Below are 24964 nucleotides of genomic sequence, written 5' to 3'. Positions count from 1 at the left end.
ACACAGCAACTAAATTGTCAAAATAAATGTATTTAATTGTAATCAATTGATCGGTATTGTAATAGTATATACATATACGTTTGTTATTATTTACAGTGAGTACAGTTGTTACAGCCGGTTGGGATAGGCTCCAGGACGCCCACGGCTGGATGGATGGATGGATGGATGGATGGATGGATGGATGGATGGATGGATGGATGGCTGCGTGGGTGGATTTAGAATACAATAAATACAAATTTAATTTGAGAACCATACACAGCTATACTGTGCAACGAATACATTCAACAATTTTTTTGTGCTGCCCTCTAGTGTTGAGAACTAATCGCAGGTTTATTGCTAAAAGTTAAAGTAGATAGTCTCAGTCTGAAATCTTTTAATATTAAATAATGTTAAAATATTTTCAGCACTGCATTTCCCATCCAAATAAGATGAATGAGAACTCAACAAGGTCATTGGCTTATTATCCTTGTTTTATTTTTCCATAGAAAGTCTCCCTGCAGGTATAAAACAAAATAAAACAAGAGGTGATGCAGCACCCAGGCTGAACAAATCTGACAGGCCCGGAGGAGCAGGAGAATATGAAAATAAAACACAATTAAAAAAGACATTCCTTGTTCCCAAAGCACAGAATCCCCGTCAGACCCAGTCCCGCTTAAGTGGTCTCCAAAAGATAAGGGCATTTTTTTTTTTTTTTTTAAACATGCTACATGCTAACGTAGCTAACATTTCCTTGAGTCTTGCAAATGAAGCAGCAGCTCCTGGTGCTATGGAAGCATTGGGATGGATGTAGAATGGACGAAAACAAAAGACCGATTTGAACATTGCGGAATGTATGGAAAGTCATCTGAGCACTTATTCCGTATCCATGCTATCCAAATGAAGTCCATGTACTCATATACTCAATAACGATTATGAGGTTAATATGTCAAGAGGAAATTCTAAACAGTTCCAACATACGGTACGTGGACCCCAAGCTGGATACGGAGGACGTGAAATAAAGCTCAAACAGCTTTGCACGCTGTCGGTCGTCCAACCCAACGAGCGAAAACCTGAGCTGAGGAAGTACGCTTGTTTTTGTTTCAAACGGAAGTGCGGCGGGCGGGACGATGCCGACTTTTTTAGTCTGGTTACTTGCATAAATCATCGGGCTTCTTTCCAAAGAGGAGCGTACGTTGGTGGGGTTCGTCAAGACTGACAGAAGACGTTTGTTTATATTCTGCTTTGGGGGTTCTACCAATCACAAGAGGTTACGTTTGCCGTCACCGTGACGACGGGGAAGTTTCAAACAAAGCATCCCGCTTCTGCGTGAATATGGTGTTTCTCACACTGAGCTTTATGTACAGGCGCGCTTTCTTGCTCTTCTGATTGTCTGAAGCAAAAGTCCACAAGTGGATCCCGGAAGAACGCCCGCCGCCGGCCGGCCGTCCAATCGGAAGAGTCTGTTGGGTGCGCGGGAGGGCGGCGGCCTCTGTGTGCTCTTTTTTTGTGGGCGGCGTCGGCGCTTCCCGGATTACGTCAGTAGTCTGTCCGAGGTCAGCTAGAGGTTCAAAGTTGACGGGAGATGAGCGAGGTTTGAGGGGTGGACGTCACAGAGCGGTGGAAGTGAGTTTCTTCACACCCCGCCGCTGGGCCAGAGTGGAGCAGCCCACCGGCTCCAGAACCGGCGGGACATTCCTGTTCAGGGCCGAGTACGTGGCGGCCATTGCTCCCTGGAACGCAAGGCCGCGATTAGTGGCGCTCTTCACGCAAATCTTTCAATTTCTCGAGTGTGAAGAAGTCACCTTGACCAGGTGAGGCGCGTCCTGCCTGTTGAGCGTGTATTTGGGCAGCTGGTCCCGGTGCGTCACCCACGGATGGCGCAGCACCTGACCGGCTGTCAGCCGCTGGTGGGGGTCCACGTGCAACATCTTTGACACCAGATCCTGAGGGGCCACAAACGCAATCGTGACACTCATCATCATTTTCTTCAGCCCCGCGTGTGTTTTAGGAGATACAGTGTACCTTGGCCTCAGAAGACACAGAGTTCCAGTATCCTCCAGTGAGTGAGAACTTCCCGCTGCCAATTCGGGCTAAAATCTCCTCTGGCGTGTCCTCGGGGCCATTGGCGAACGGAGTGAAGCTGCAAAAAAGATGACGAGTCATCAAACGTTGCACCGGGGACAAGGAAGGAGCCCGCTTTGTCCGAGGCCTACCCTGTCAGCATGGTGTAGAGGAGCACTCCCAGACTCCAGATGTCACAGGCTGCGTCGTAACCCTGCTTCTTCAGAACCTAGAAGCGACACCCACGTCAGATGGGTTCGGACCTGGGACGTGTTAGATAAGCTCAAGGTGAGCCACCTCTGGAGCGACAAAATTGGCGGTGTAGCACGGCGTCATGAGCAGGCCGTTCTCTGCCCTCAGCTGCTTGGCGAAACCAAAGTCGCAGATCCTGATGGATTCGGCGTTGCCGCTCTCGTCCACGTAGAGGATGTTGCTGGGCTTCAGGTCTCGGTGCACCACCTTGATGCCACGCGTGTAATCATGCACATTGCAATTAAGATAAAGAGGGTGGGGGGGGGGGTAGTACACAGGCGTCAAGATGGTGGCCGGGTATGTGGACGCACCCCCTGCACGTGAAGGTACTCGAGCGTCTTGGTGATGGTGAAGAGAACGGCGCTGGCCTCCCGCTCGGAGAAAAACTTCTGGCGTAGGATTTTATCCAGCAGCTCTCCGCCCTTCATCAGCTCGGTCACCAGGAAGACGGAGCGCCCGTCGTCGTACACCTACGAGACAGCGGGTGGAGCCCAATGAGTGCCAATTGGGAAAACGCCAAGCGTGACATTGCCAGTTTGGACTCACGTCTTTCAGCGTGATGATGTTGGGGTGCTGGCCGTATCTCAGCAGGATTTCCACCTCTTCTGTAGGGTCCCGCTTGGCTTTGTTGATGATCTGCAACGGGAGCACACCTTGAGCCGGGTGACCAGGTGTGGGCGGCAAACCCCGCGGGGGGGGGGGCAGGTGCTCCCACCTTGACGGCGTAGTCCATGCCCGTGCCCTTGTGGACACAGCGCTTGCAGATGGAGTAGGAGCCCACCCCGATGTCCTCCTTCACGTCGTAGGTGTCGCAAAACTGAGACGTGCTTCTGTGCAGCTGCTGCGGGGTTCAACGTCAGACTTTTCCTGACTCTCCTCACTCTACTTTTTTGTTGTTCTAAATATATCAGCAGCCTACGTGTGCGTTTGCGTGTCTGTGTGCGGGTCCGCACCTGAACGATGGTGTTTGGCAAAGGTTGCGTTTCCTCTTCGGTTATTGCCACAAAACTGAATCCTCGGAAGAGCTGATGGGCGTTGGCGCTGGGCGGCACTCCTGGAGAGTCTGACACACGTAAACGCAAAGGCGCTCATGAGTTTGTCCGGCCTGACGTCATGCATCATTGTGAGTGGACGGGGGCTGACCGCGGGGGGTTTTAGCGGTGAACTCCGGGTCAAAGTAGAAGGTGTCGTCGGGGCGTCCGGCCGCCGGCTTGAAGGGAGGCGGGATCTCCCTGCGAAAGAGTTTCTGCCAGAGGAGCGAGAGAGCCGAGTGAGTCACGGCGGCTGAGACGGAAGGGAAACGTCAAGGCGCAAACGTACGTTCCAGTCGATGGTGCTGAAGAACTGATGCCTCTTGATCTCCTCCACGCCGTCTGGACCGGCTCCTTCAAAGTTGGAAGGCAACCGTTAGCCCTGACAACAACAGAAGAGGAATGGGGAAACGCAATCGTTGCTCACCCAGTCGGTTGGAAGGGTTGCGCTTAAAAAGGTTCCTGAGAAGACTCTGCGCTTCCGAACTCAAAAACTGCGGCATTCCCAGCTTGGCCCTGCGGACGCAAGTCAAACGCCGATGAATCAAAGCAATGATCGGCCCACGCGGGAAACCTGATGGGCATTCCGCTCGGTCTTTGTGTGGCGCAAAGTTGACGTTTCCTGTCCTTCTGATGGCTTTATGGACTCACTTGAGGATCATGGTCATGGTCTCTTTGCGGTCTTTGCCTTGAAATGGCAGCGTTCCTGTCAGCATTTCAAACTGGAGGGAAAACAATCATTCAGAAAGTACATAAATGTAAATGATTTTTTTTGACTTGGTTGATGGAAAAACAGAGACATTCAAAACAAGATTTGCTTTTGTTTTCCCCTTCTCTTTGTTTTTTAAATTTTATTATTTATTATTCTTTTATTTTATTTATTGCTCCAGACAACTGATTAAGTTTTTAAAAAAAAATCTTACAAATGTAAATATGGCAAGGGCAGGTGGTCCCCCCCAACAAATATCTGCTATTTTGATAAGGGCCAGCAGATGGCGCTTGCGCTGCTTAAATGAAAATATGAGGCGCCAACCACTCACCATCAGCACTCCGTACGACCACCAGTCGGCGCTGTGCGTGTGTCCCCGCCGGTTGACCACTTCCGGGGCCATGTACTCCACCGTCCCGCAGAACGAGTACGCCTTGTTCTGGTGGTCGATGGATTCCTTGCTCAAGCCAAAGTCTGTACACAGACATTTGAGGTTGCTCATTCGGGTGACGCCCACCAGCGCGTGACGTTGATGTCAAAGGGCGCACCTGTCAGCTTGATGTGTCCGTCCTCATCCAGCAGGATGCTGAAACAACAAAAAAAACGTTGACGCTGAAGACCCAAACCCTTTTCAGCATGACTGAGTGCGTACTTCTCGGGCTTCAGGTCCCTGTAAATGATGCCCAGGCCGTGAAGGTGATCGAGAGCCAGCGCCAGTTCTGCCAGGTAGAATTTGACATCCTCCTCTGTGAACATCACCTGCAACACACGCACGTTGAGGTGAATCGGATCAGAACGAAGATGCATTGTGGTTGCTTGCATCACCTCTTTGGAAAGCCTCGTGAAGAGGTCGCCCCCTCTCAGGAAGTCCAGGATCAGGTAGAGCTTCCCCTCCGTCTGGAAGGCTGAGGGAGGAAAGGAAGCAATTGACAGAAGACGGTCGGAAGTTGCCGTCGAGTCGAGTCGAGTCGCGGCAGTGCTGACTCACCGTAGTGCAGTTTGACGATGAAGGGATGGTTGACTTCCACCAGGATGTCTCTCTCCATCTTTGTCCTAACGCGGTCGCGCACTGAAAACATGCACACAAAAAAGCTGATGTTTCACCATACATATGAAATCAATTGTTTTGTACCTTTCAGTGTTGCTTTCTTGAGGACTTTCATGGCATACAGTTGGCCAGCGTCTGGACCTGTGACCTTCCTCACCAAGAACACCTAAACACAACAGACGTCAGTATCGTGTGCGCTGGCTTTTGTTTCCGTCGGAGTTGGATTAAAACAGAAAAACAATGTAGGCAGTGGGAATAATTGCTCATTCCTAAACATGATGACACTCGACAGGAGTGTGAAGGGCCCTCAGCCTGCCATGGCATCGGCCCCTCAAACGAGGGCAGCACACACACGCACACACACACACACACACACACACACACACACACACACACACACACACACACACACACACACACACACACACACACACAGATACACACACAGGCACCTTGCCAAAGGAGCCTTGTCCCAAGACTTTGCGTAGCTCGAACTGGCGAGGGTCGGCCTTCTCGCATCCTTCCTTCACATGGTGAGTGATGTTGATCTCCTTGATGGACACATCATCCTGCAACACACATAGTGGAGTGGAATGACTTTGTGGTGGGACAAGCTGAAAGTCACAACAATATTTTCATCAACTTGACTGGCCAACTTGTGTGTTGGCGAGGCCTCCTCAAGCATCACATGAAATGATTATTTCCGGCGGGAATGGAACCAATGAATGCCATTTGCATTCATTTCAGTGGGGAAAGGTCCACCAAGTAAGCATTCAAAAGTAGGCGCAGGAATTGCGGGAGCTGGCATTCGACGACAGGTCGAGCAGCCTTCCCGAGCGTTTGTCATAGGCGTACGCACGCACGGTTGTCATGGAGACGCCCCGGTACCTGCTTTGTGTGGCAGAGTGACTAATGATGGTGTAGAGTGTGAGTGTGCATTCAGCCTCCAAAGTCTTTGTCAAAGGAATGGCACAAGCAAATCCTCTTCCTCCCTCCCCGCCGCCGCGTACCTGGACTTCCCAGGTGGCCGACCTGCCGGGTCCCGGTGCCCGCCTGGTCCTGTAGTCCAGGGTGTGGCCCAGCCTGCGCGGCGACAACATGCTCCTGCACAGCGATGGGACTGAACGGTACTGAGCGGCACCAGCTTCTCATCATTCTTGACACTTTGTGGTCTTGTTTCTCTCTCTCTCTCTCTCTCTCTCTCGGTCGCTCTCTCACAGACGTTATCTTCCCTCCCGCCTTTCCGCCTTATTTCTCGACACTTGTGTCTTTCGTTGAATACTTGTCACCTCTTGCTATTCTCATTATGGCACAATTTTCACCCCTTTGGGGAAGTGGAACCAGCAGAACACTGCCTTTAAACACTACGTTCGACTCTCAGGGATTGTTTGACTTTGACGTATTTTATACGTATATATAAGGCGCACCTAAAATCCTAATATTTTCTCAAAAGCCAACAGTGCACTTTATAGTCCGGTGTGCCTTATATATGGACCAAATTCTTAAATTTCAACTGGCCCGAAGCATTGTGTCATGAAATCACTCATAAGTGGCCCGCTGAAGACTATGAATCATGAATCAAAAACGACTATGGATCATTATTTTGTGATTATAAAGTAATTTGTTGCGTCTGAAGTTGAAATAAAAAAGATAAAATGGAGAATGATTTGATTTGGATTAAAAATCTGACATGATGCATTAATGGTGCGCCTTATATAATGACAAAGTTTTAAAATGGGCCATTCATTGAAGGTGCGCCTTATAGTCCGGTGCACCTTACAGTCCGGAAAATACGGTACTCTCAATATTTTTCAAGTCGCCAATTTGGTGTATGCAAGTGTTTGTTTTGGTTCGTGCCTGCTCCAATTGAAAGACAATATCCAAAATAAATGCGAAGAAATGTGACCGATGGAAATATATTGTGCACGCTTTGGAACTCAGAGGAATGTTGACATTTCAAATGTGCACGTATGCGTGAGTCAGAACACAGATGGCGCATCAGAGCCGGAGCGACAGGATGCTCATGTCGCACCTCTTAATCACGGGATTAAAAGTGCAAAGCCCGCGCCTGCGCCTGCGCCCAATGCACACACACAAATTCAATTGTGGGACAGCACAAAGGAAGTCACCTTCCACGTCTTCTATCATTGTTTCAAGACTCGAGCGAATGTGAGCAGGTGGTATTTCACAAAGGACAATAACCGATAGATGAATCGATGATTCAAATAATCGTTCCGTGCAAAACGGGACACGCGCGCTAAGCGACTCACAGTCCAGCTGCGTGTTGGCGATCCCAAACAGCCCAACATCCCCTGATGGCAGCCGTCCTCCCTCCTGGGGGGCGGCGGGAAATGCCGGAGCGCTTTCAGCCGGCCCCTCAGCGCCCGCAGGAGCCCGGCGAGAGCGCACACGCGCGCCGGCTTGGCGTGGGCCGCGCGGTGCGTCATTGCAACAAGTCACCGGCTGAGTGCCACTCGTTCACGGCCGCGCTGTGACAGTGGTTGAGGGCGAGGAGTGTGAGGGGATACCCACGGTCAGAGGAGATGTTGGGAGGGGGGGGGGGGGGAGTGGGATTCCCCACACTCTCCTCCCCTTGTGACTCACAGTCATAACCTTCCGTCAAGAGTTTCCATCAGGTGTCCTGGAGATTTCCCCCAACACATTGCCCAATGACTGAGCAGCACGAGTACAAGAAAGTCACAGCCCCTCCCTCTTTAGTCCAACACAACAGCAGCTAGCAGAATTGAATGTGACACATTGGATCATGAAAAGTTATTTTCCAGGCAGTTGAAGGTTTGGAAGTCCAGAGCCTGAATGGAATTGGCTCTAATCGGGTAACAATGTTCTAAAGCAGCTATACGCCTGTCAGTATTGTTGCACTGTCTGTATCGATGTGCTGCCACACCGTTTGTGTTCAAACGTCTATTTCTTGAAGCGTTTGAAGTACATCGATGCTAGTTTTCTTAGCCCATCTAAATAGTTTGGCAATGTGTTATGTAGCAGTCAGAACATTTTTGTTTCCCTAATTAGCCAATAAAAAATATATCGGAGCCTATCTCAGACGACTTGGACGAAGAAGCAGCGTACGGCCCGGACTCGTCGCCGGCCAAACCCAAAATGAGTCATGATGAGTTGTTTGGGTAAGTGGATAAAACACAGCTTGTCACGCAGTCAGAACGCTGGACCACCTTCCCAATTCCACTGGTCGCACACAATGTGCACAACGCCAGCCAAGCGGCAGTGACAGCCCGATGACATTTCTTAGGTTACCTGCACCTGTTGTCGCCCTCCACGCTAGGACGCGCAATCAAAAGCAGTGTCACAGATTGTACACGCACACGCAACAACACACAGTGAAAAACTATTTCCATATTTCATCAATTGAAATCAAGTGTTAGTGTAGCGCATAGCGTCACAGATCGAGCGGCGGTGGGATTCCATTCCACACAATCTGCAACCTCTAATCCTCTTACGCAATCAAATTAACAGGCCACCGTGCACACACGCACGCACGCACGCACGCACACACACGTTTGGGATTTGTCAGGTTAGAGGTTGCGAGTGCTTTTCCGTTTGCGATGGATCCAATAACAGACACACATGCACTTAAACGCATGAGACTAAAATGGCATGAAATTTGTCATTTAATACTAGGTGCTACAATATCATAGTCTTACTTTGCTAAACTCTTGGAAGATGGACATTCTGCCTTGACTTTAAAAAAAAAAAAAAAAAGCATGTACATGAGAATTGAAAGTGAGTTGGCACCACCTTTGTGCCTGCAGCGCCACCTACAGGAACTTTCACAGCACACCACAAGACGAAATGAGCGCACGGGGCTTTTGGAGCGACGACAACGTGATGACGACGGGGTGAGCGAGCGAGCGGGGAAGAAAGAGACAACCAAAGGATGAAAAATCGATTAGGAGGCGCAGAGTCAGGATATCATCATTTATTCAGGAGCTAGCAAGAAAGCGCTCAATCGCCGAGACACTTCCGTCAATGTGTTTGGCCGATGGATCGTTCTATATTTATCATTTACACTCCGTCTCTGCTATGTGACACTCCGCAATACAGAAAAATAAACGGTGTGACTGTTTTGAGTAGACAACAGGCACACAAGACAGGAAAAAAACAAAACAATATTGAGTGACAAATTCTCTTGCTTGTTACAAATCTACAATGAGTCATGATATTTGGTGGTTGAGGCTTCGCTGAATAAAAGGATAATAAACATGGCGGCCCGCTGGCACATTAAATGTCATCGAAAAATGCGGTGCCCGCTTTGCGCTGCCTCTGCTCCAATAACAAAAAGTCGATTGTATTGTGACTAATCATGTTGAGTGTCGCAAAATGACTCAACCAGTCTTGTCATGGTACATTTTCCTCACAGTGGCAAAAGAGTGCTGGAAAACAACGCAGCCTTCCAAATGTGAGCGGGACAGGGGGTCAGAGGTGCACGTCCACGCGTGCTCCATGTTACCACGGCAACCAGTCCATAACACACACACACAAACACAAACACACAGCCTTTTGCTCTCATTAGTGCAATCAAAGCAGTTGATCGCTTGCCAGCGGAGCGCCTCCAACCCTCTTCATTACGTTCACAAAAGCCGGCAATTGGAAAACTACCCCTGCGTCCATTTTTTCCAGCGCCGTGGAGCGCTGTGGCCGACCCTCGACTGGTCACCAGTCAATCGTGGGCCATGAATAGATAACGTAGCATGCAAAGTGATATTTCCAGAAGGACCAGTGAGAGTTTACACTTCTGAAGCTCGAGCAGCCGTAATTGTCTCTTTCGAAGACAATGAGCCGGAGTAAGCAACAAGCAAACGCTCTCAATGAAGCGAGAGTGTCACCTGCCATTGTTTTGCTTTGTTGTCTGGCATCTGATGACAAAACCGCAGCCAATCTTTCCCGGCACCGAAACACACGTAGCTGTCATTCTCCGAGGCTCGCCGGCAGCGTTGAAAGACTCCGGAACAGGTTAGACGTGCACTCGACGCGCACGACTTTGAACGAGTCGGTCTACTCACACGTAGAATCAGACAAAAGTCAACTCCCGCGCTTTGTACCTGAGGCGGCCGTCTTCTGGCGTGCAGCAACAGCGTCTTCATGGCGCTTCATTCGCGTCAAAGTTAAGAGTGAGAAGAAAGAAGCCCGACCGAACACGCGTGCACGCACAGGAAGGCCGGCCCGCCAGCTCCTCATCACGTCCTGTCATTGTTTCCCTGGCAACAACATCTGCGCAGGAAGGCAAACATCTGTGCGCTGATCCGCTCATCACACACACACACACACGTGCGCACACACAGGCGCAGCCTCTCGTCAGTCATGTTTGGGTTTGTCACGATAAGCGTGGCAAAGAAAACACTGACACGTCCCACAGGTCTTTGAACGGCCCGTCAATCTCGGAAGGGAAAGGATTAGGAAGCGTGACGGCGCTTGAAATTCCACATGTGCCAGCGAGGAGGGGGGAGGAGGAGGATGAACGATGAAGGGAGGAAATGAAAACAGACTTTGGAGGCTGCGTGTCAAATTCCTGCTCAGGTCAGCGCAAGCCCGGCCCGCCAACTCTTTCTCTACTTTCATCTCAATTTACCATAACAGGTCATATTCAGAAGAACGCAGGAGAACAAGATATGTGCAACAAAAAAAAGGATGACCCTAATTTGCCCTGAAGATGAATTCTCAGATGGCTTGCCATAAAGACTTTCAAGACAGCCAGCCAGGCATGTGCGCGTCTGACAGAAAGTGCTGGTGATGGAGATTAGAAAGGTCCACACAAAAATATGGTGTGCTAGAGCGGTGATTGGTCGCTTCCTGAAAAGAGGCTCAGCGAGAGAGAGAGAGAATGAGCAGCTCAGGAAGGCGAGTTGGACACATTACATCAGCACCCTGTGACCTCTCACAATGGCAACACCCACAATGCACTGCTCTCAGCACACCACCACGTCACAAGCAATCCTGACGTGAGATGTACGTACAGCAAGTAGTGTGTGTGTGTCTGTGTGTTTCAAAACACAAAGAGCACACAAAGTCGGTCCAGATGGCCACACAAGATTAGACACTGTCTGCTAGTGAGCGCTAACACACACACACAGGAAGTTGTGACATGATGTGAAAACGTGACAAAGGAGTGGACTAATAATAAAGAAAGACGTTCATATTTTTAGTTTTGGTGCAAGAGGCCTCGCTCCCTCCCTCACTCCCACTCTTGAATAATGAATGCTCCCTTTGATCGTCTGTCTTGGGAGACAGGATGAGAGTCCGCAAGTGTGTTAAAGTGATGGTGGCCTGCTAGTGGGGAACAAGTGATCCTCTCTAGAACATTTTCTCTCTTTTGTCTTCTGAATATGAGTGACCTCATACTCTGACAGACACACACACACACACCTGAAATGCAGCAGATGGCAGCAGATGTGAATGGGCCGCCCCAAGAGAGCAGCGATGCTCCTAATGTGGCCTGGAAGCCATTTTTCTGCCCACAGCGGGGGCATCAATGTGTGCGTGTGTGTGTGTGTGCGTATTTCCAAGCGCCAATTTAAAACATTTATACTAAAAATTTAAACTTATCTTCATACCTACTCTCACACACACAGAACACTAAAAGAATGCACTGTCCATACGTGTTCTTTGTAAGGTAGGGTGTCACGGAGTAACCTCATTATCACAATTTAACCAGACGCCACACACACACTGATGTTCACATAAGCTTGTGCCTTAAGTGGAGAAGCCTGTCTGTGTATGTGTGAGTGTAAGCGAAGCACTCTGGAGAGCTACGTAATGACTACTCAACTCTTCTCAGACAAACGATCCATAAGCCATCTCCTCTGCATTTAAAAATCGATGGGATGGCTGCAGCTGCCGGCAACAGCATTGGGGGAGCGTGATGTCAACGCCGTTGCGCACGTGTACTGTGCTTGTATTTGCTTTGTATTTTGTGTTTGAATTTGGTGTCGAATCAGATTCCGGCTGAAGACATCTGCGGACATCTGCTACATTTGATGGTGAAATGATGGGAAAACTCACATTGCGCAGCACCACGCCGTCGTCCTCGCCCACAGAGTCGTCCAGGTCGTTATGAGCATCCTGGAAGTGCACAGAGGTGAAAGGTCAACATGGCAGGTGCTTCCTGTGTCTGCCTAAACGGAGTCTTTCTTAAGCCTGACTGTTCATGTTTCAAGTCAATTTTGACCCGGGAAATTCTCCAAATAATTGTAGCAAAGTCTGGTACTCGAGGAAGCGGGAGAACCCGGAGGAGGCGCCGACGCACAATGGCGGCCGCGGCGAGGGTGGAAACATCGGCGACGTGCTGAGACACGTCGCAAAATTCCAGGAATGACGCCAATCTGACGGGAGCGAGGCCACGTTTAACGCTCGACGTGCACCGCCATAAAGGCTGCAAATATTAACGCTTTCAAATAATGCCAGGTCAAAGTTCATCGGGGCGGCTCGGCTATGACAACGCAGGAAGTGGGCACGACGCGCAGGGCGCTGCACACGCAGGAAGTTGACGCGCTTACGCAAGCTCCTTCCTGAATCACGCGGCAAAGACGCCTCCTGCTCGTTGCTGAGATTTTGAAGAACTTGAAGAACTGGAACACGCGCACGCCACTGACTCAGTCGCAAAGCAATCCCACACTTTGCTCCAAACGTGTATTCATTCTTTTGCATAACACCACAAAGGCCAAGAATAGAATCCAAAGCACAAGACGGGCTTGACGTTGGACTTCCATTAGGCCCAATTCATGTCATTAGTCAGGGGGGGAAAAAAAAAAAAGAAAATAAATGACAGCGCCTGCTCAAACTACTCTCCATTACTACAATCCAATTCTTCTTCAAGCAACGCAATAATTTTTATAAGAGACTTTTCACTTTAAATGTTTTGTTGCGCTTGAAGAAAAATATGTGCATTTTGGATCACTTTAGAAAAGGTTATCAAATTTCAGAGTGATAGAAAGACATCAAAAGAGGTAACAGTGTAGTCAACTATTGCATCACAAATGTTACTTTCTAATGTCACTTTTGGACATTTAGCAGCTCACAAACAAGTTATGTCAGCAAATTACCATACCCAGAATCTTGTGATACTTCAAATTCTATTTGTTTTGCAATGGATTCAGTAATTCAATTTCAGTTGCTTTTATGGAGTTGAACCATTCAGTCTCCTGTTAAAAACAACAACAACTTTTTACTAAGTATGGCAGTTGAATCTATACTTCTGTTTACTTCTACATAAGTACAGACAGGTTTGCACTTTTGCCAACCCTGATATTTTACAGTCAAATTTTATTTGAACTTATGTACACGAGTACATTTCAGTCTTTACTTTTCTAACTGCTACTCAAGTAGAAGACTTGAGTACTTCTACTTTTGCCAGTCTTGTTGTAATAATCATAAGTACTCAAGTGTCACTGTACTTTGGAGTGAGTATTGTCACCAGCAATTTCCGTGTGCTGCTGGAATCGGATTTAAAGGCGAGCGCGTATTGTGACTAACCTCCCCCGTCGTGCCCCCCAGCGGCATCTTCTGCCAGGGATCCGCCAGCTGAGCCAGCGGCATCTTGTCCTTCCTCTGCCTTGACTTGTCCTCTCTCAGCCGCTTTCACGTGCTCTTGCCTGGCCCGGGAGTCGAGACCTCGGGTTCTATCCGCCCTCACTTTTAATTTCTCTTGCCTTCTTTCTTCGGCCTCTTGGCAGAATGTGAAGCTAGTTCCGCGTCACTTGGCCGGTTCGCGCCGACGCGCCACGGAGCTCTTGAGCCGGGGAGACGCGACCTATCCGCGGTTGTGTAGTGGCGCAGAGTCCACCCCTCCCTCCTGGCGGACGAACATGAGAAACGGCAAAGAGGACACCCTTTTCCCCCTTCCGAGATGCCAAAGCCACATGTAGCAGTAGTCTATCACTCCTGGAGTCTATCTGCCGCCCCCTCTCCGTCTGTTCTCTCGCCCCTCTTCGCTCGCTCTCTCGCGTTCACTTCCTGTACTTCCCAATATGGCGGCCGGTGTCGGCTTACCTGTCCTGCTTCGTCACCATGGCGGAAATTGAGTCAGTCGGACCACCCAATCGTCCAAGAATCGATAAATACTACATAGTCTCGTACTTGTCCTCACTCAAAAAGGGATCTTAGCATAAAGTGAATCGTAACGCACAACATTTACTTCGTTTAAGTAACTTTGGTGGATGAATTGGAGTTGTCAGAGTAGTTTTGATGCAACTTTTTTTTCCAAAGTATTTCTGTTATGAATTAATGCAACTTTTACTACGTTACGTCTTTTTAAACTGCTTGCGTGTTTTTTGTGTTTTGGTTTGAGAGCGAATTCGTGTCATGTGATGGGTTGTTTCCCCAATTCAATGAACGAATGGGGAAGTTTGAGTCTATTTGACCAATCGAATTGAGCCATTCAATCACATGACACGGAAGCAACGATTTCGAAATGGACAAGATTTAATTTGTTTTCATTAAATTGATGGACAATAAACCTTTTTTCACATTTCCATGTTTACATTGTTCATTTACATTGGTGCAATGATTCAAATAAATTGCAACTCCCTAAGTACTTGAATAGCTTATATACAGTACAGCAATTATTTGGCGAGTTTGTGCATGGATAAAATTAGAGTAAAAAAATACCTCAGACTTTACAACCTAACTGTAAAAACTTAATACTGGTGTCCTGATTGAGGACATTAGTGATGGAATTTCCTCCTGAAAAAAACAGAAGCTCAAGCAGAATACACATTCATATTTTAATATATTAATAATAAATACATCTATACAAAAAAGTGAATAATGATTAAAAAAAAAAAAGGTCAAAGTCCCAGATGATGAGGAGTAAGAGTCTATTTGTAGATCCAGCTGCCGGTCTAGCTGACGGACTTGAGCCTAGACCAAGGGTTGGTCCCACGTACCTCCAGCGGGGGGTCATTTTTAAAGATGTGGTTGCACATATCGTCCAACGGTGGCTCAGGGTCCGCCGTCGCAAACCGTGCCGCCTCCTCCACCTCCTTCCGAATGGCCACGTCCAATTCCTAATGTGTCAGAAATAAAAAGTGCACATTTATTCACAATGTTAGTAGACAAGCCAACTTCTGGGTAGCAGAACACAAGCGACTGCCGCTGGTCCAACCTTTAACTAATATCATACATGTCCTGATTAATTGTCTGATACAAGCATTGCAAACACACCATACTTGAAAATGAAGCGCAAAATTCTCAAATCACATCCTTACCTTGAGTTCTTCCACGGATGCCATGTTGTTGCTGAGCATTTGCTCTTTCAATAGAGTGATAGGGTCGTTTTTGCTGCGCACTTCCTGGATCTCCTCCCGAGAGCGGTAACTGCAGGAATTTACATCACAGCCTATCAGGGTTCAGATGTGAATGATGGATCAAAGGCTAAGAAAGAAAAAGACTAGTCACAAAAAACACCAACGACATTCTCACTTTGTGGCCACAATGTTCAGGTTGCAATTTTTTTTTTTCTGACTGACAAAAACAGGCGAGAGGATGTGAGAAGAGGCTCACCTGACACCAGGATCACTCATACTGTGTCCATGGTACCGATAAGTCTGCAGCTCCATCACAATTGGACCCTGAAACAAAAGAGCAAATGTAGACTGCACGATGGCACCAAACGAAGCAAGGAAGGCGTTTGGGTTTTGTCCCCGACCGTCCGGCGTGGTCATCGCTCGCCTTCTCACCTTTCCGGCTCGACAGAAGTCTGCAGCAAACTTGATCGCCTCCCTCACACACAGGACGTCCATCCCGTCCACCTGTGCCAGAAAGACTTGACTGAAGTCACAAAGAAAAACATCTGAGGCCTCACCTCCTGTCTAGCGTGTCACTTGCATGTTGTGTGCGCAGTATCATACATGAGCATCAGACAGCTGGGTACATGCTCACACCTGCAACTGCCAAGACGCAACGAAGACGCCTTGTTCTAGTCTAGGCCCGTTGGCGGGGCGGCTCCAGCGCACGGTCTCGCTGCAGCCGCGACCCAGGACCCCCAAACAATTTCACTCGAATGTCTCGCATAGTCGTGGGAGGCAGAAGCTTTCTGGAGCAACAAGAATCAGGCTTGGTTGCTCGTAGTCAGCCTTCCCCTCAAGGTAGAATGTGCAACACCAAGCATAACTTGACCCGTATTTAACCCCAAGAGCAGTTTTCAGTTTATATCAGCGCCTTATGCCGCCTGGAAGGAGCCCGTTTCAAAAGATTTGTAAAATTTCACTCACTCGGATGCCCGGGATGTAGTCTCCTCTCTTGTAGTAGTCGGTGCTGGCCGACGCCCGCTCCGTCGACGTGCCCATGCTGTACTGGTTGTTCTCGCAGATGAAAACGCACGGAAGCTTCCACAGGGCGGCCATGTTGAAGGCCTCAAAAAGCTGCCCCTGTTTGGTGTTAGAAGAGCATATTTTTAAAGTTACAGGTTTCCATGGAAAACAAGTAAAACAATTGATGAAAGTAAAGTTTAGCTCTTGATAAAAAGACAAATAGAAACAGTGAATCTTTTCACATGACCCAGGTTTTAATTTGCTAGCTTTTAACGTCAAGTCATTCTCTCCACTTGAACTCCTTGACTGCCAACTTGTGGCGTCTGTACGCAATTACAACCCCATTGACATCAATTTTTACCATGAATATCAATGCATTACTAAAATCCTTTATGAAAATTTAGAGAAATCGTCCATGTATCTATGTTTCATTACCTGATTGGCGGCGCCGTCACCGTACAGCGTCACACACAACTGATTGTTGCCTTGGTACTGACATGCCAGAGCGATACCGGCACCCAGTGGGACCTGAACACAAAACACGCCAGTCCGTGGTTCTGCAAGGACAGTGGACACCGGGCCAGGAACCCACGTGAAGCAAGGAGCTATAAATATCTTCTGATGTTTGTGTGTTGCCTGAATGAAGGTTTAGGAACCATTGCAATTGTTTTTTTTTCTTTCCCTATAACATGCAGGTTGGCCCATGTTGCCTGACGCACCTGCGCTCCCACAATGCCGTTGCCTCCGTAGAAACGCGGCGCGTACATGTGCATGGACCCGCCTTTGCCTTTGGAGACGCCGCCTCTTCGACCTGCGAAGCCACAACTGAGAATCGGCGGCAAAGCGCTCGGCTTCTCCGTAACTCGGTCCTACCCGTCAGCTCGCACAGGATCTCCTTGATAGACACGCCGCGGGTGTACGTGTAGGCGTGCGCGCGGTACGCCGTGATCACGTGGTCACTGGGCTTGATGGCGGCCTCCACGCCTGTAGCACACGCTTCCTGCACAAAACCAAAGTTTGTTTATTATTATTTTTTTTTTATATGCATCAGATTTGGAAATGCTTCCTTTTGAATTGAGGAAGCGTTGCCTGATGGGAATTTTGTGACCAATCCATTCTCACATGAATTTGTTCCCCACCTGTCCGTCATACAGGTGGCAGAAGCCTCGTATGATCTTCTGCTTGTACAATTGATCGGCCTTGAGCTCCATGCGCCTGATCGTCTGCATGGTGCGGTAATACTGCAGGCCCTGCTCGCGCGTTAGCTTTGCCTTCACTGGAGGCCCCTCCTCCAAGCGGTGCAGATCGCATTTCTGTTGGTGGGATTAAAAGAGTACAAAAAAAGAAAATCCTATCTGTTTCTGGTGCACATTTCCGTATGCTGATGAAGATCAATTGCTTCTTCAGCTCACCTTGATATCCAATGTCACCTGAGGTGTAAAGTCAGCGGAGGAGCGGGAAGCAACGACACGGGCAGCCTGGAGAAACGGATAAACCAACTATTAGCACACCAAGCCCAGAGTAGTGATGTTTAAGTCTGCATGTTAGCTTGCAAGAACAGAGAAGCAACCCAGGTCAACAGTCATGCTAAAAAATCACATGGGTTTGCTCCAACACAAACATGAGCCCCCTTTTCACGCATCTACATATCTAAATACATGCGTTGAAAAAAAGCCTAAGAGTCATTGTGAAAGGAAAACGTTAGTGTCAGGCAAGCAAGTCGACGCCAGCATCTCCGCTTCTTACTGCTGCGGGTAATGACGTGCTAGCTAAGAGCGCCGCGCTAGCTCTAAGGGCGACTACCGGCGGAGGTTTGGGCGGCAGCCGCTGAGTCTGTGCCAAGTCGGGTGCCGACGGTGAGGTTAGACTGACGTACTCAGAGAGGCCGATCAGCAACTGGGGAGCACAGGAGCCAACCAATCAGAGCACTGAGCGCAAAGCTTCGAGCCCAAAACGGAGAGTGAGCGAGGCCGACTGTGTATAAGTGATCATTTGAGCACGGACTGTGCGTTTACACAGATATGACATTATTTAAACAAGACCACTTCCCAGATTACTTCCAAATTCCTGAGGGAAATGTCACAAAATTCCATTCACCATGAACAGAAACTAACAGAAGCAAACTTGCCTCCAGTTAGCTTTATTGGATTCAATTTATTTTTGGGCCAATGACATCAGGATTAAATGGACAATTCTTCAGGACAAGAAAGTCTAATAGTGACAATTACTGCAAATAAGGGGGAGATATTTGCATATGGACGTGAAATGAACTGGCAAATTTAGAAGACTATTGAAGTGGAATATAAGAGGGAACTTTTAGATAGGCTAGGTGAGCAGGCTTACCTCCGACACAGTTTGGGCTCCCTGGGATTCCAGTCAAGGTGGAAGGGGGACAAGAAGAGACAAGACATCAATTTGGATTTGAGAAAAACATTTTGTAGGTAGTTGAAACAACGCCTTTAAACAGGAATAGACTATTTTCTTTTCATTTCTTATTTCTAGTATTGTTTTATATTATAAGATTTTTTCATTGAAGTCATGGCGTTGGAACCATGGTCGTGTTTGGGCTTACTGATACATCACTCTTGATTTGTGACGCATGTATTTAAAGTCACAAGCTTGCCAACACGGAGTCACCCTATGCCCTCAAAAGTCACCAAGAGGGCAATTATAAATAGGTGCCAGTGTGTGCACTCAGGCTGTGACAAGGTCAGCCAGCAGTCAGCCTAACCAGCGGTAGCAAGCTAGCGCGGTTAGCATCGTCAGCTCGTCCGGCGGGGAGGGACAAAAAGCCTCCTATTTGACGAGCACCACGACGGTAACACTCACCGACGTCCTGCCGGTGATCCGACACAGCGCGTTGGAGAGGAGGCTCAACAGGTTCTGCATGCTAGCGGAGGGCTAGCGGACTCTTTAAGAGGATTAAAGGCGACTTGCAGTGTCCGCGAGGCGGCGGTGCACTGCTCCTGTCCGTTCCTGAAAGGACACCGATGGAGAAATGATGTGCGAGTAAAAGTAGTTCCGTATTAGATTTTATTGCCTGCGTAACACCCCGCCCACTTCACACAAATTTACAATTAACTGATAAAGGATTTTTTTTTCTGGGGTTAAACTGTGGCAGTCACACCTGGTAGAAAAATGTAGCTTGGATTATTCTAACTGCTAAAAATTGGGAATTCGTGTTCAATTTGGGCCGTTGGACAAGGGCATTTACAACCACTGTGGTATGATTGATCCTCATGGATGACTGCTTTCTATTATGTTGTCAGTTTTATCCTCGTGGGTTAAATAAGATGCATTCGTGTGAATTTATAGAAGTCATTTTCAGTCAACGATTGTTGCCTGACATTTATCTGCTTTCCGCTGCCACTGGCAGAAATGAACCAAAAACTCAAGTCACACTTCAGTCAACTGTTTTGATTTTCTTTCTTTTGTGGAAATATGATACAGTTATATTACAGGTATTCAAATGCCCCAGGTGGGTGGAGGAGATGGGGGGGGGTGAACCAAAAGCGTTGGGGGGGGGGGGACACCAGACACAAAACGCCAAGACAGACACCCTCAGAAAATCTCCAATAAATACTCATAACGCACATTTTAAAAACAGATCAACTTTTTCTTCGTCCTTTTAGCAGCAAGTTGTGAGGGGAAAACAAAATGATGGCAACGACATAAGAAGCGCCTAAACACGAACCAGCACGCTAACGCCTCCGTGAGGAAAATGAAAGGGAAACTCACATGTAAATTGGTGGAGGGCTTTTTTTTTCCTACTTCCTCTCACGTTTTTTTCTTTTTCCTTCCGGCCTCCTCGACCAAAAATATACGCCCGCTGTGGTGCGCCCGTGTCACAGACTTCAATCAATCGATTCTCTCGTCTTTGTTGTGGCACACACAAACAAGCGTTTCCGCTCCCATTCACACCTACGGACAATTTACAGTCTTCAATGAAGCGAACATGCATGTTTTGGGCATGTGGGAGGAGAACACGCAACATCCACAAAGAAAGCCCAAATTCAAACCCGGAACATCCCGCCAGCCTGAAGCGCCGACCGCAACTTTCCGTTCGAAAGACTCAATGTATAAAATAGATCCTAAAATGTCTTCCACGTGAAATAATGTACAAAAACCTCATTGATATAAATTACATCGCTCAGTGATGACGACGACAACAACGAAGCAAATGGCAACGTGCGTGACGAGACAGTAACTTAACCGCGGGGCCGCGGATGACCCCGACGGAAATGCGTGCGAGACCGGGCGCCAAGTTTTCAGGGGAGAAAGGGCAGAGAGTGTCAACAGTCAAAGTGCATCTCAAGCGAGTCGTCAAAAGCCCGGCCGTCATGGCCCGCCGCCGACAGGAAGGCAGTGGCAACCGGCGAGCCTGTGGCGGCGGCGACGTTGAGCAGGGCGGCGCCAGGAGGGCCGCCGGGCGGGCCGCGCAGGGCAGCAGCGGCGATGCTGGTGAGGTTGATTCCCAGCGTCAGCCGCGTCTGCTCCAGGGCCTTTTCAGGCACGGCGAACGCCTCCAGCTTCTTCTCACCGTTCGCCATGTACGAGTTCTGGCAGCCGCGGCAGATGCAGTCCTGGCACGCCTACAACACGCATCGATGACAGACTTAGACTTTGATTCAACTTGATTCATCCCTTGGGATTTTTTTCAATTCTATGATGCGTGCAAGGTCGCTCACCTTGCGGTTGGAGTAGCAAGGACAGCGCTGCCCCCTGCAGGTGAGCACCGAAGGGTTCTGCGTGGCACGCCCGCACTTGCAGCCTTTCTTCTCAACAGGCTTCTTGTACAGCGGCTTGGAGGGGCTCGCTGGGTGACTGAGCGGGTGAGCATGAGGGTGGGGTGGCCCACGGGGCTGTGAGCGGGCTTTGGGGGCCCTTGCCTTGGCTTTCTTTGCACCCCCGTGGTGATCCCCCGTCTTCTTGGGCGGCTTGCCGGACCCTGGCGGGCCCTTGCCCACTTTGGGGGGGCCGCCGTTGGGCACGGGCGCCAGATGGAAGTGGGGCGTGGCGGCGGGAAACTCGTAGACGGGGGTTGTGCCTAGGCGGGGGCCGCCGTCAGGAGGGGGTCCCCGCAGGAGGCTGTCGATGGGGAGGGGCCGCACTTTCTCGCTGTCGCTTTCTGAGCGAGAACGCTTGCGGTGGCAGCGAGGGGGTCCTTGAGGGACGGCGGTGGGGGACTGAGGGGGGGGCTGGGGGTGAGGGCGGTAGGGGTGACAGCTGCTCTCCAAGGGGAGGGCGGGGCAGAAAGGCCCGTTGACCGACACGGGCGTGTGGGGGTCGTCGGGCTCAGTGTCCGTGTCCAGAGTCCGTAGAACCTCCTCCACGCTCAGCAGCAGCGGCCCCCCTCCGTGTTTCAGCTCCTCACCGAAGGCGCCCATGTCGCAAAGGCTCGCCAATCCCCCCGCCGGGATCTCCTCGCAAAAGTCCTCCCGCTTGACGACCGCCCTGCCCGTATCCAGCGAGGCGACTAGTCCGTTACAATCGTGATGCCCGTTGACGCCGGCCGGGGCGACAACATCGCTGTCGCCGTTGCCGCCCTCGTCGGGATGCGGTGCTTCCCCGGGCGGCGCCTCCTCTTCGGCGCCGGCGTCAGGCTCGGGCTCGCTCTCTGCCAGCCGCAGGCCCTCGTTGAGGACAGCCCGCAGGTCGGGCGAGTCAGCGGCGGCGGCGGCAATGTGCGTGGCGAGCGGCGAGTGTGTGATATACAGGCACAACTTGCGGTAGCAGCGCACCAGCAGGGACAGCTGCCGATTCTCCTGGAAGCGCGAGTAGTCCTTGCACCAGCTGCACGACGGCTTCAGCTGCATCCGCTGACCTTTGCACCCGCGGCACACGTAGTGCTGACACGACGAGTTGGTGGGCGCCATGGGGTCCTGCAGCAGGTTACCTGCGGGGCAAGATGGAGGTTGCAGTCATTAATCCTCAAAACAAAAATAAGAATCACCAATTTTATGCATTCTCACCCAAGAGGAATAGCACTAGTATATCGTTTCCTTTTGTTTTTTTGGAAGCTATCCTTCATTACAGTCCCATTGTTGTGCTCGCCGCGAAAGCTTGGTCCAATATAAAAGTAGTGCTTTGGCACTACAGTGCACATGAGACTCTTCCTTTCATCATTGACGAGCATCATGTCTGGAATTGATGAACGTCTCCTCCTTCCTGTCTCCTTGCAGCTGCCTCGAGCATGTTTATTGATATTCCACGCCGACAAGCGTTCTTTGAGCCCCGCTTCCTTAGCAACGCTGGCAGGCTGCTAACGTCTGCAGCTGCAGGCGGGAAAAAGGCAAGCGGCCCATTGATACAGCTTGGCGCTCTTATATTGATCATTCATTCACTCAGAGGGCTCAACGCGAAAGACAAGTCAGATCAAACCATCCTTCCATCCATCCTTTTGCTATAAGTGGTAATTTTTTGGGGGGGGATTTTTTTTATAGCATGAAGGTAAGACCAAATCTGAGAGATGTTATCGGAAACGTCTCTCATTTCTCGCCAGCAAGATGCAGAGGGGTGCTAAAGAATGTTAGAATAAGTGTAAATTAAAATTTATTTTTAGAAAATTTCCGGCAGATGGTCCCTCCCTGTCCTTTTTCTCCCATCTATTCTGAACATGCCGAAAATAAACAAGCGTTCACTGTTCCACTTACAGGGCATGCTTAGACAAACAAACATTCACTCTCACACTCACACCAACGGCCAATTTAGAGCCTTGAGCTATTTCTTTATTTTATTTTTATTCGAGGGGACTCCAGATTTGCTTCCAGAACGTCTGAATTGTGAGGCAGACGTGCCATCATTAATCCATTCAACAAGTACCTCCAGCAATAAATAAAAAAAAAATCTATTTTGCCACAAAAAAAAAAATTCTGCTCGAGTCACGCAGAAATCCGAAGGACACTGCACAAGAGCACAAAGGGGGTGTGTCGTGATGCCGGAAGATGCGTTCGCGACCTCCGGGAAACTCGAGCAACAAGACGACAATTGAATCACTTTTGCTTACCAATGTGTTGCTGACGTGCTAACAGATTGAAAAGAATGTTTTTCGAAAATGTAATAAAGATTAAACACATAACACGCCGCGGCTCTGTCGTATCAGCGAGATACAAGAATGTCAAATAATGGATACGTCTAATGCCACGTCACAATACACGATACAAAGTGATTTAAGACAATTATTTTGATACGGTAGCTACATTGCCACTGAATTTGGATTTACTCGTTAAATTTTGGTCTTCCGACAGCACTTGAACGCGGCGTCGGCGAAAGCGCTCGCATGGCAGCTGACAAGCACGCAAGTACACTAGTTACAGTCAATTGTGCAAACACAAAAACCGTTTCGGCCCAATTATGGTCGTCTTGCACTCACCGCAGACTAAGCAGGACACGGACTGTCGGAAGAAAGGCAGAAGCTTGCACAGCTCGGCCAGGGCGCGGGGGTCTCGGGGGTCGCACTGCAGCACCGATCGGCTCGCAGATACGTAGAGCGACGTCGCGTTCACCGGGTTCATCGCAGCGGCCTGAGCCGGTCCGCTCGGTTCCGATGCCTTCAAAACAGCAACACAGTGTCCGGGAAACACAAACACGACACGCGGCGAATGCACTCTGGGGGCTTTGAAGACAACATAGAGAGTCCGGATCTTAATCGCGCTTCCTCAGTCCCATCCCGAATACATCTTCAATGCCAAGTCGTTCACCAGCAGGCCCTGGTTCGATTCGGTGGAGCATAGTGTGCAAACCGGGAGCGTGGACGACGCTTCAGAGCCGCGTTGCCGGGGATCTCACACGGGGGCTTCGGTGAAAAAAATGACAGGCTTTGCTGCGGCTGCCCCGCGATACATCCATAGTCGCTGTGCGTGCTGGTCTCGGTTTGAAAGGCGGCCGCCGTGCTTGAGTCACGTTAGGCGGGCTCGGTACCGGACCGGTTGGATTCCGCGTCTTGTTATTGTTCGCAGAGATTCATGGCGGCCCACAACAAACTAGAAGGCCGCGGTGTCACCAACCAAATCTCCTCGGGGCCAGAAGGAGCACGCCTTGGCCACCGCCGACCACGCAGTTGCCTTTGGATAGATTTATGCTTCGTCAAGGAAGAATTTCACGGCTCCTCCGGTTCGGTTGGGACCGAAAAGCTGTGGGCAGCGGAAGCCTCGGGCTCTCGTGACTGCGCTAGCCACCAGAGATACGCCGGAAAGTGGGCGGGAAAAGCAGGCCGCGGGGGCTCTTCACGGTTGTCAGCGGGGCTCAACTTTTTCTTTCGCTCCTCTCGGTGGGTTTGCGGCGTCCAAAAGGAAGCTCGGAGCCGGAATCAAATCCTCTGCAAACCTTGGTGGAGTCAACGGCGAAGAAAATGAATTTAGTTTGTGTTTGTGTTGGATGCTACAGCTAGCAGCGGCGTATTCCTCATACCGCCCCTCGCCTTTCCCACACACGTCCACATGGAGGTGCTGTGGTGCAAATCTCGCGAGGACGTTTATGACGTAGGTTGACGTCACGGAGACGCTCATGAATGAACAAGTTGATAACAGATATTTTTCTTTCTGAAAATATGTTACACCTGTACAAAATTTGTCACGGAAATCAATAAAGCCTGTCAAGCCTGTTT

General features: G+C 49.5%; 3 protein-coding genes across 8 annotated transcripts; all 3 read right to left on the bottom strand.

Moving 5' to 3' along the window:
* Nucleotides 1-449: 449 nt before the first annotated feature.
* Nucleotides 450-14308, bottom strand: rps6ka3b (ribosomal protein S6 kinase A3b). Of its 4 annotated transcripts, none has more exons than XM_085939767.1 (22): nt 13583-14305; nt 12113-12172; nt 5533-5649; nt 5165-5246; nt 5021-5101; nt 4858-4937; nt 4685-4791; nt 4581-4618; nt 4364-4506; nt 3975-4045; nt 3751-3839; nt 3613-3677; nt 3436-3538; nt 3246-3355; nt 3008-3130; nt 2839-2928; nt 2604-2762; nt 2338-2499; nt 2193-2269; nt 2002-2119; nt 1782-1922; nt 450-1709 (listed from the first exon to the last, which is right to left on the bottom strand). In XM_085939767.1, exons 1-22 carry the CDS (start codon nt 13643-13645, stop codon nt 1587-1589), a joined length of 2202 nt encoding a protein of 733 aa, XP_085795893.1. In that variant the 5' UTR covers nt 13646-14305; the 3' UTR covers nt 450-1586. The 4 variants fall into 4 exon arrangements, with proteins under 4 accessions (XP_085795893.1, XP_085795892.1, XP_085795890.1 ...); XM_085939766.1 differs by having other exon boundaries at nt 3008-3133; nt 13583-14300; XM_085939764.1 differs by having other exon boundaries at nt 3008-3133; nt 4685-4937; nt 13583-14308.
* Nucleotides 14309-14546: 238 nt separating this feature from the next.
* On the bottom strand, nt 14547-19357 carry pdha1b (pyruvate dehydrogenase E1 subunit alpha 1b). Of its 3 annotated transcripts, XM_085939772.1 has the most exons (13): nt 19189-19357; nt 18703-18723; nt 18163-18255; nt 17772-17837; nt 17499-17672; nt 17233-17359; nt 17079-17170; nt 16795-16887; nt 16321-16476; nt 15787-15858; nt 15611-15678; nt 15316-15424; nt 14548-15114 (listed from the first exon to the last, which is right to left on the bottom strand). In XM_085939772.1, the coding sequence occupies exons 1-13, from the start codon at nt 19246-19248 to the stop codon at nt 14950-14952; spliced, it is 1296 nt and encodes a 431-aa protein (XP_085795898.1). In that variant the 5' UTR covers nt 19249-19357; the 3' UTR covers nt 14548-14949. The 3 variants fall into 3 exon arrangements, with proteins under 3 accessions (XP_085795895.1, XP_085795898.1, XP_085795897.1); XM_085939769.1 differs by having other exon boundaries at nt 14547-15114; nt 15611-15858; XM_085939771.1 differs by lacking the exon at nt 18163-18255 and having other exon boundaries at nt 15611-15858.
* Nucleotides 19358-19479: 122 nt separating this feature from the next.
* On the bottom strand, nt 19480-24833 carry msl2b (MSL complex subunit 2b). Its single transcript, XM_085939768.1, has 3 exons — nt 23732-24833; nt 21048-22255; nt 19480-20951 (listed from the first exon to the last, which is right to left on the bottom strand). The coding sequence occupies exons 1-3, from the start codon at nt 23871-23873 to the stop codon at nt 20652-20654; spliced, it is 1650 nt and encodes a 549-aa protein (XP_085795894.1). The 5' UTR covers nt 23874-24833; the 3' UTR covers nt 19480-20651.
* Nucleotides 24834-24964: the final 131 nt, after the last annotated feature.

Source organism: Syngnathus leptorhynchus, chromosome 19 (assembly GCF_054491065.1).
Source record: "Syngnathus leptorhynchus isolate UIUO chromosome 19, UIUO_Slep, whole genome shotgun sequence".
Classification (NCBI taxonomy): domain Eukaryota; kingdom Metazoa; phylum Chordata; class Actinopteri; order Syngnathiformes; family Syngnathidae; genus Syngnathus; species Syngnathus leptorhynchus.
Note: the sequence above shows the minus strand (reverse complement) of the source record. Positions and strands in the feature narration are given on the sequence as shown.

Bases quoted from the DNA above. Each gene is read 5' to 3' on its own strand.
- rps6ka3b (XM_085939764.1), bottom strand. From the start codon at position 13,645: ATGCCGCTGGCTCAGCTGGCGGATCCCTGGCAGAAGATGCCGCTGGGG. The intron at 4,046-4,363 runs GTGAGTGGTTGG...TTTTCCCTCCAG, and splicing joins GGTCGTACGGAGTGCTGATG to TTTGAAATGCTGACAGGAAC. The intron at 3,840-3,974 runs GTGAGTCCATAA...TTGCGTCCGCAG, and splicing joins ACCATGACCATGATCCTCAA to GGCCAAGCTGGGAATGCCGC.
- pdha1b (XM_085939769.1), bottom strand. From the start codon at position 19,248: ATGCAGAACCTGTTGAGCCTCCTCTCCAACGCGCTGTGTCGGATCACC. The intron at 17,838-18,162 runs GTAGTCGCCCTT...CCGTTTCTCCAG, and splicing joins TGCCGCCCAAACCTCCGCCG to GCTGCCCGTGTCGTTGCTTC. The intron at 17,360-17,498 runs GTGGGGAACAAA...GGTTTTGTGCAG, and splicing joins GCCACCTGTATGACGGACAG to GAAGCGTGTGCTACAGGCGT.
- msl2b (XM_085939768.1), bottom strand. From the start codon at position 23,873: ATGAACCCGGTGAACGCGACGTCGCTCTACGTATCTGCGAGCCGATCG. The intron at 22,256-23,731 runs GTGAGTGCAAGA...CTTGCCCCGCAG, and splicing joins CGTGTCCTGCTTAGTCTGCG to GTAACCTGCTGCAGGACCCC. The intron at 20,952-21,047 runs GTGAGCGACCTT...TGCGTGTTGTAG, and splicing joins CTTGCTACTCCAACCGCAAG to GCGTGCCAGGACTGCATCTG.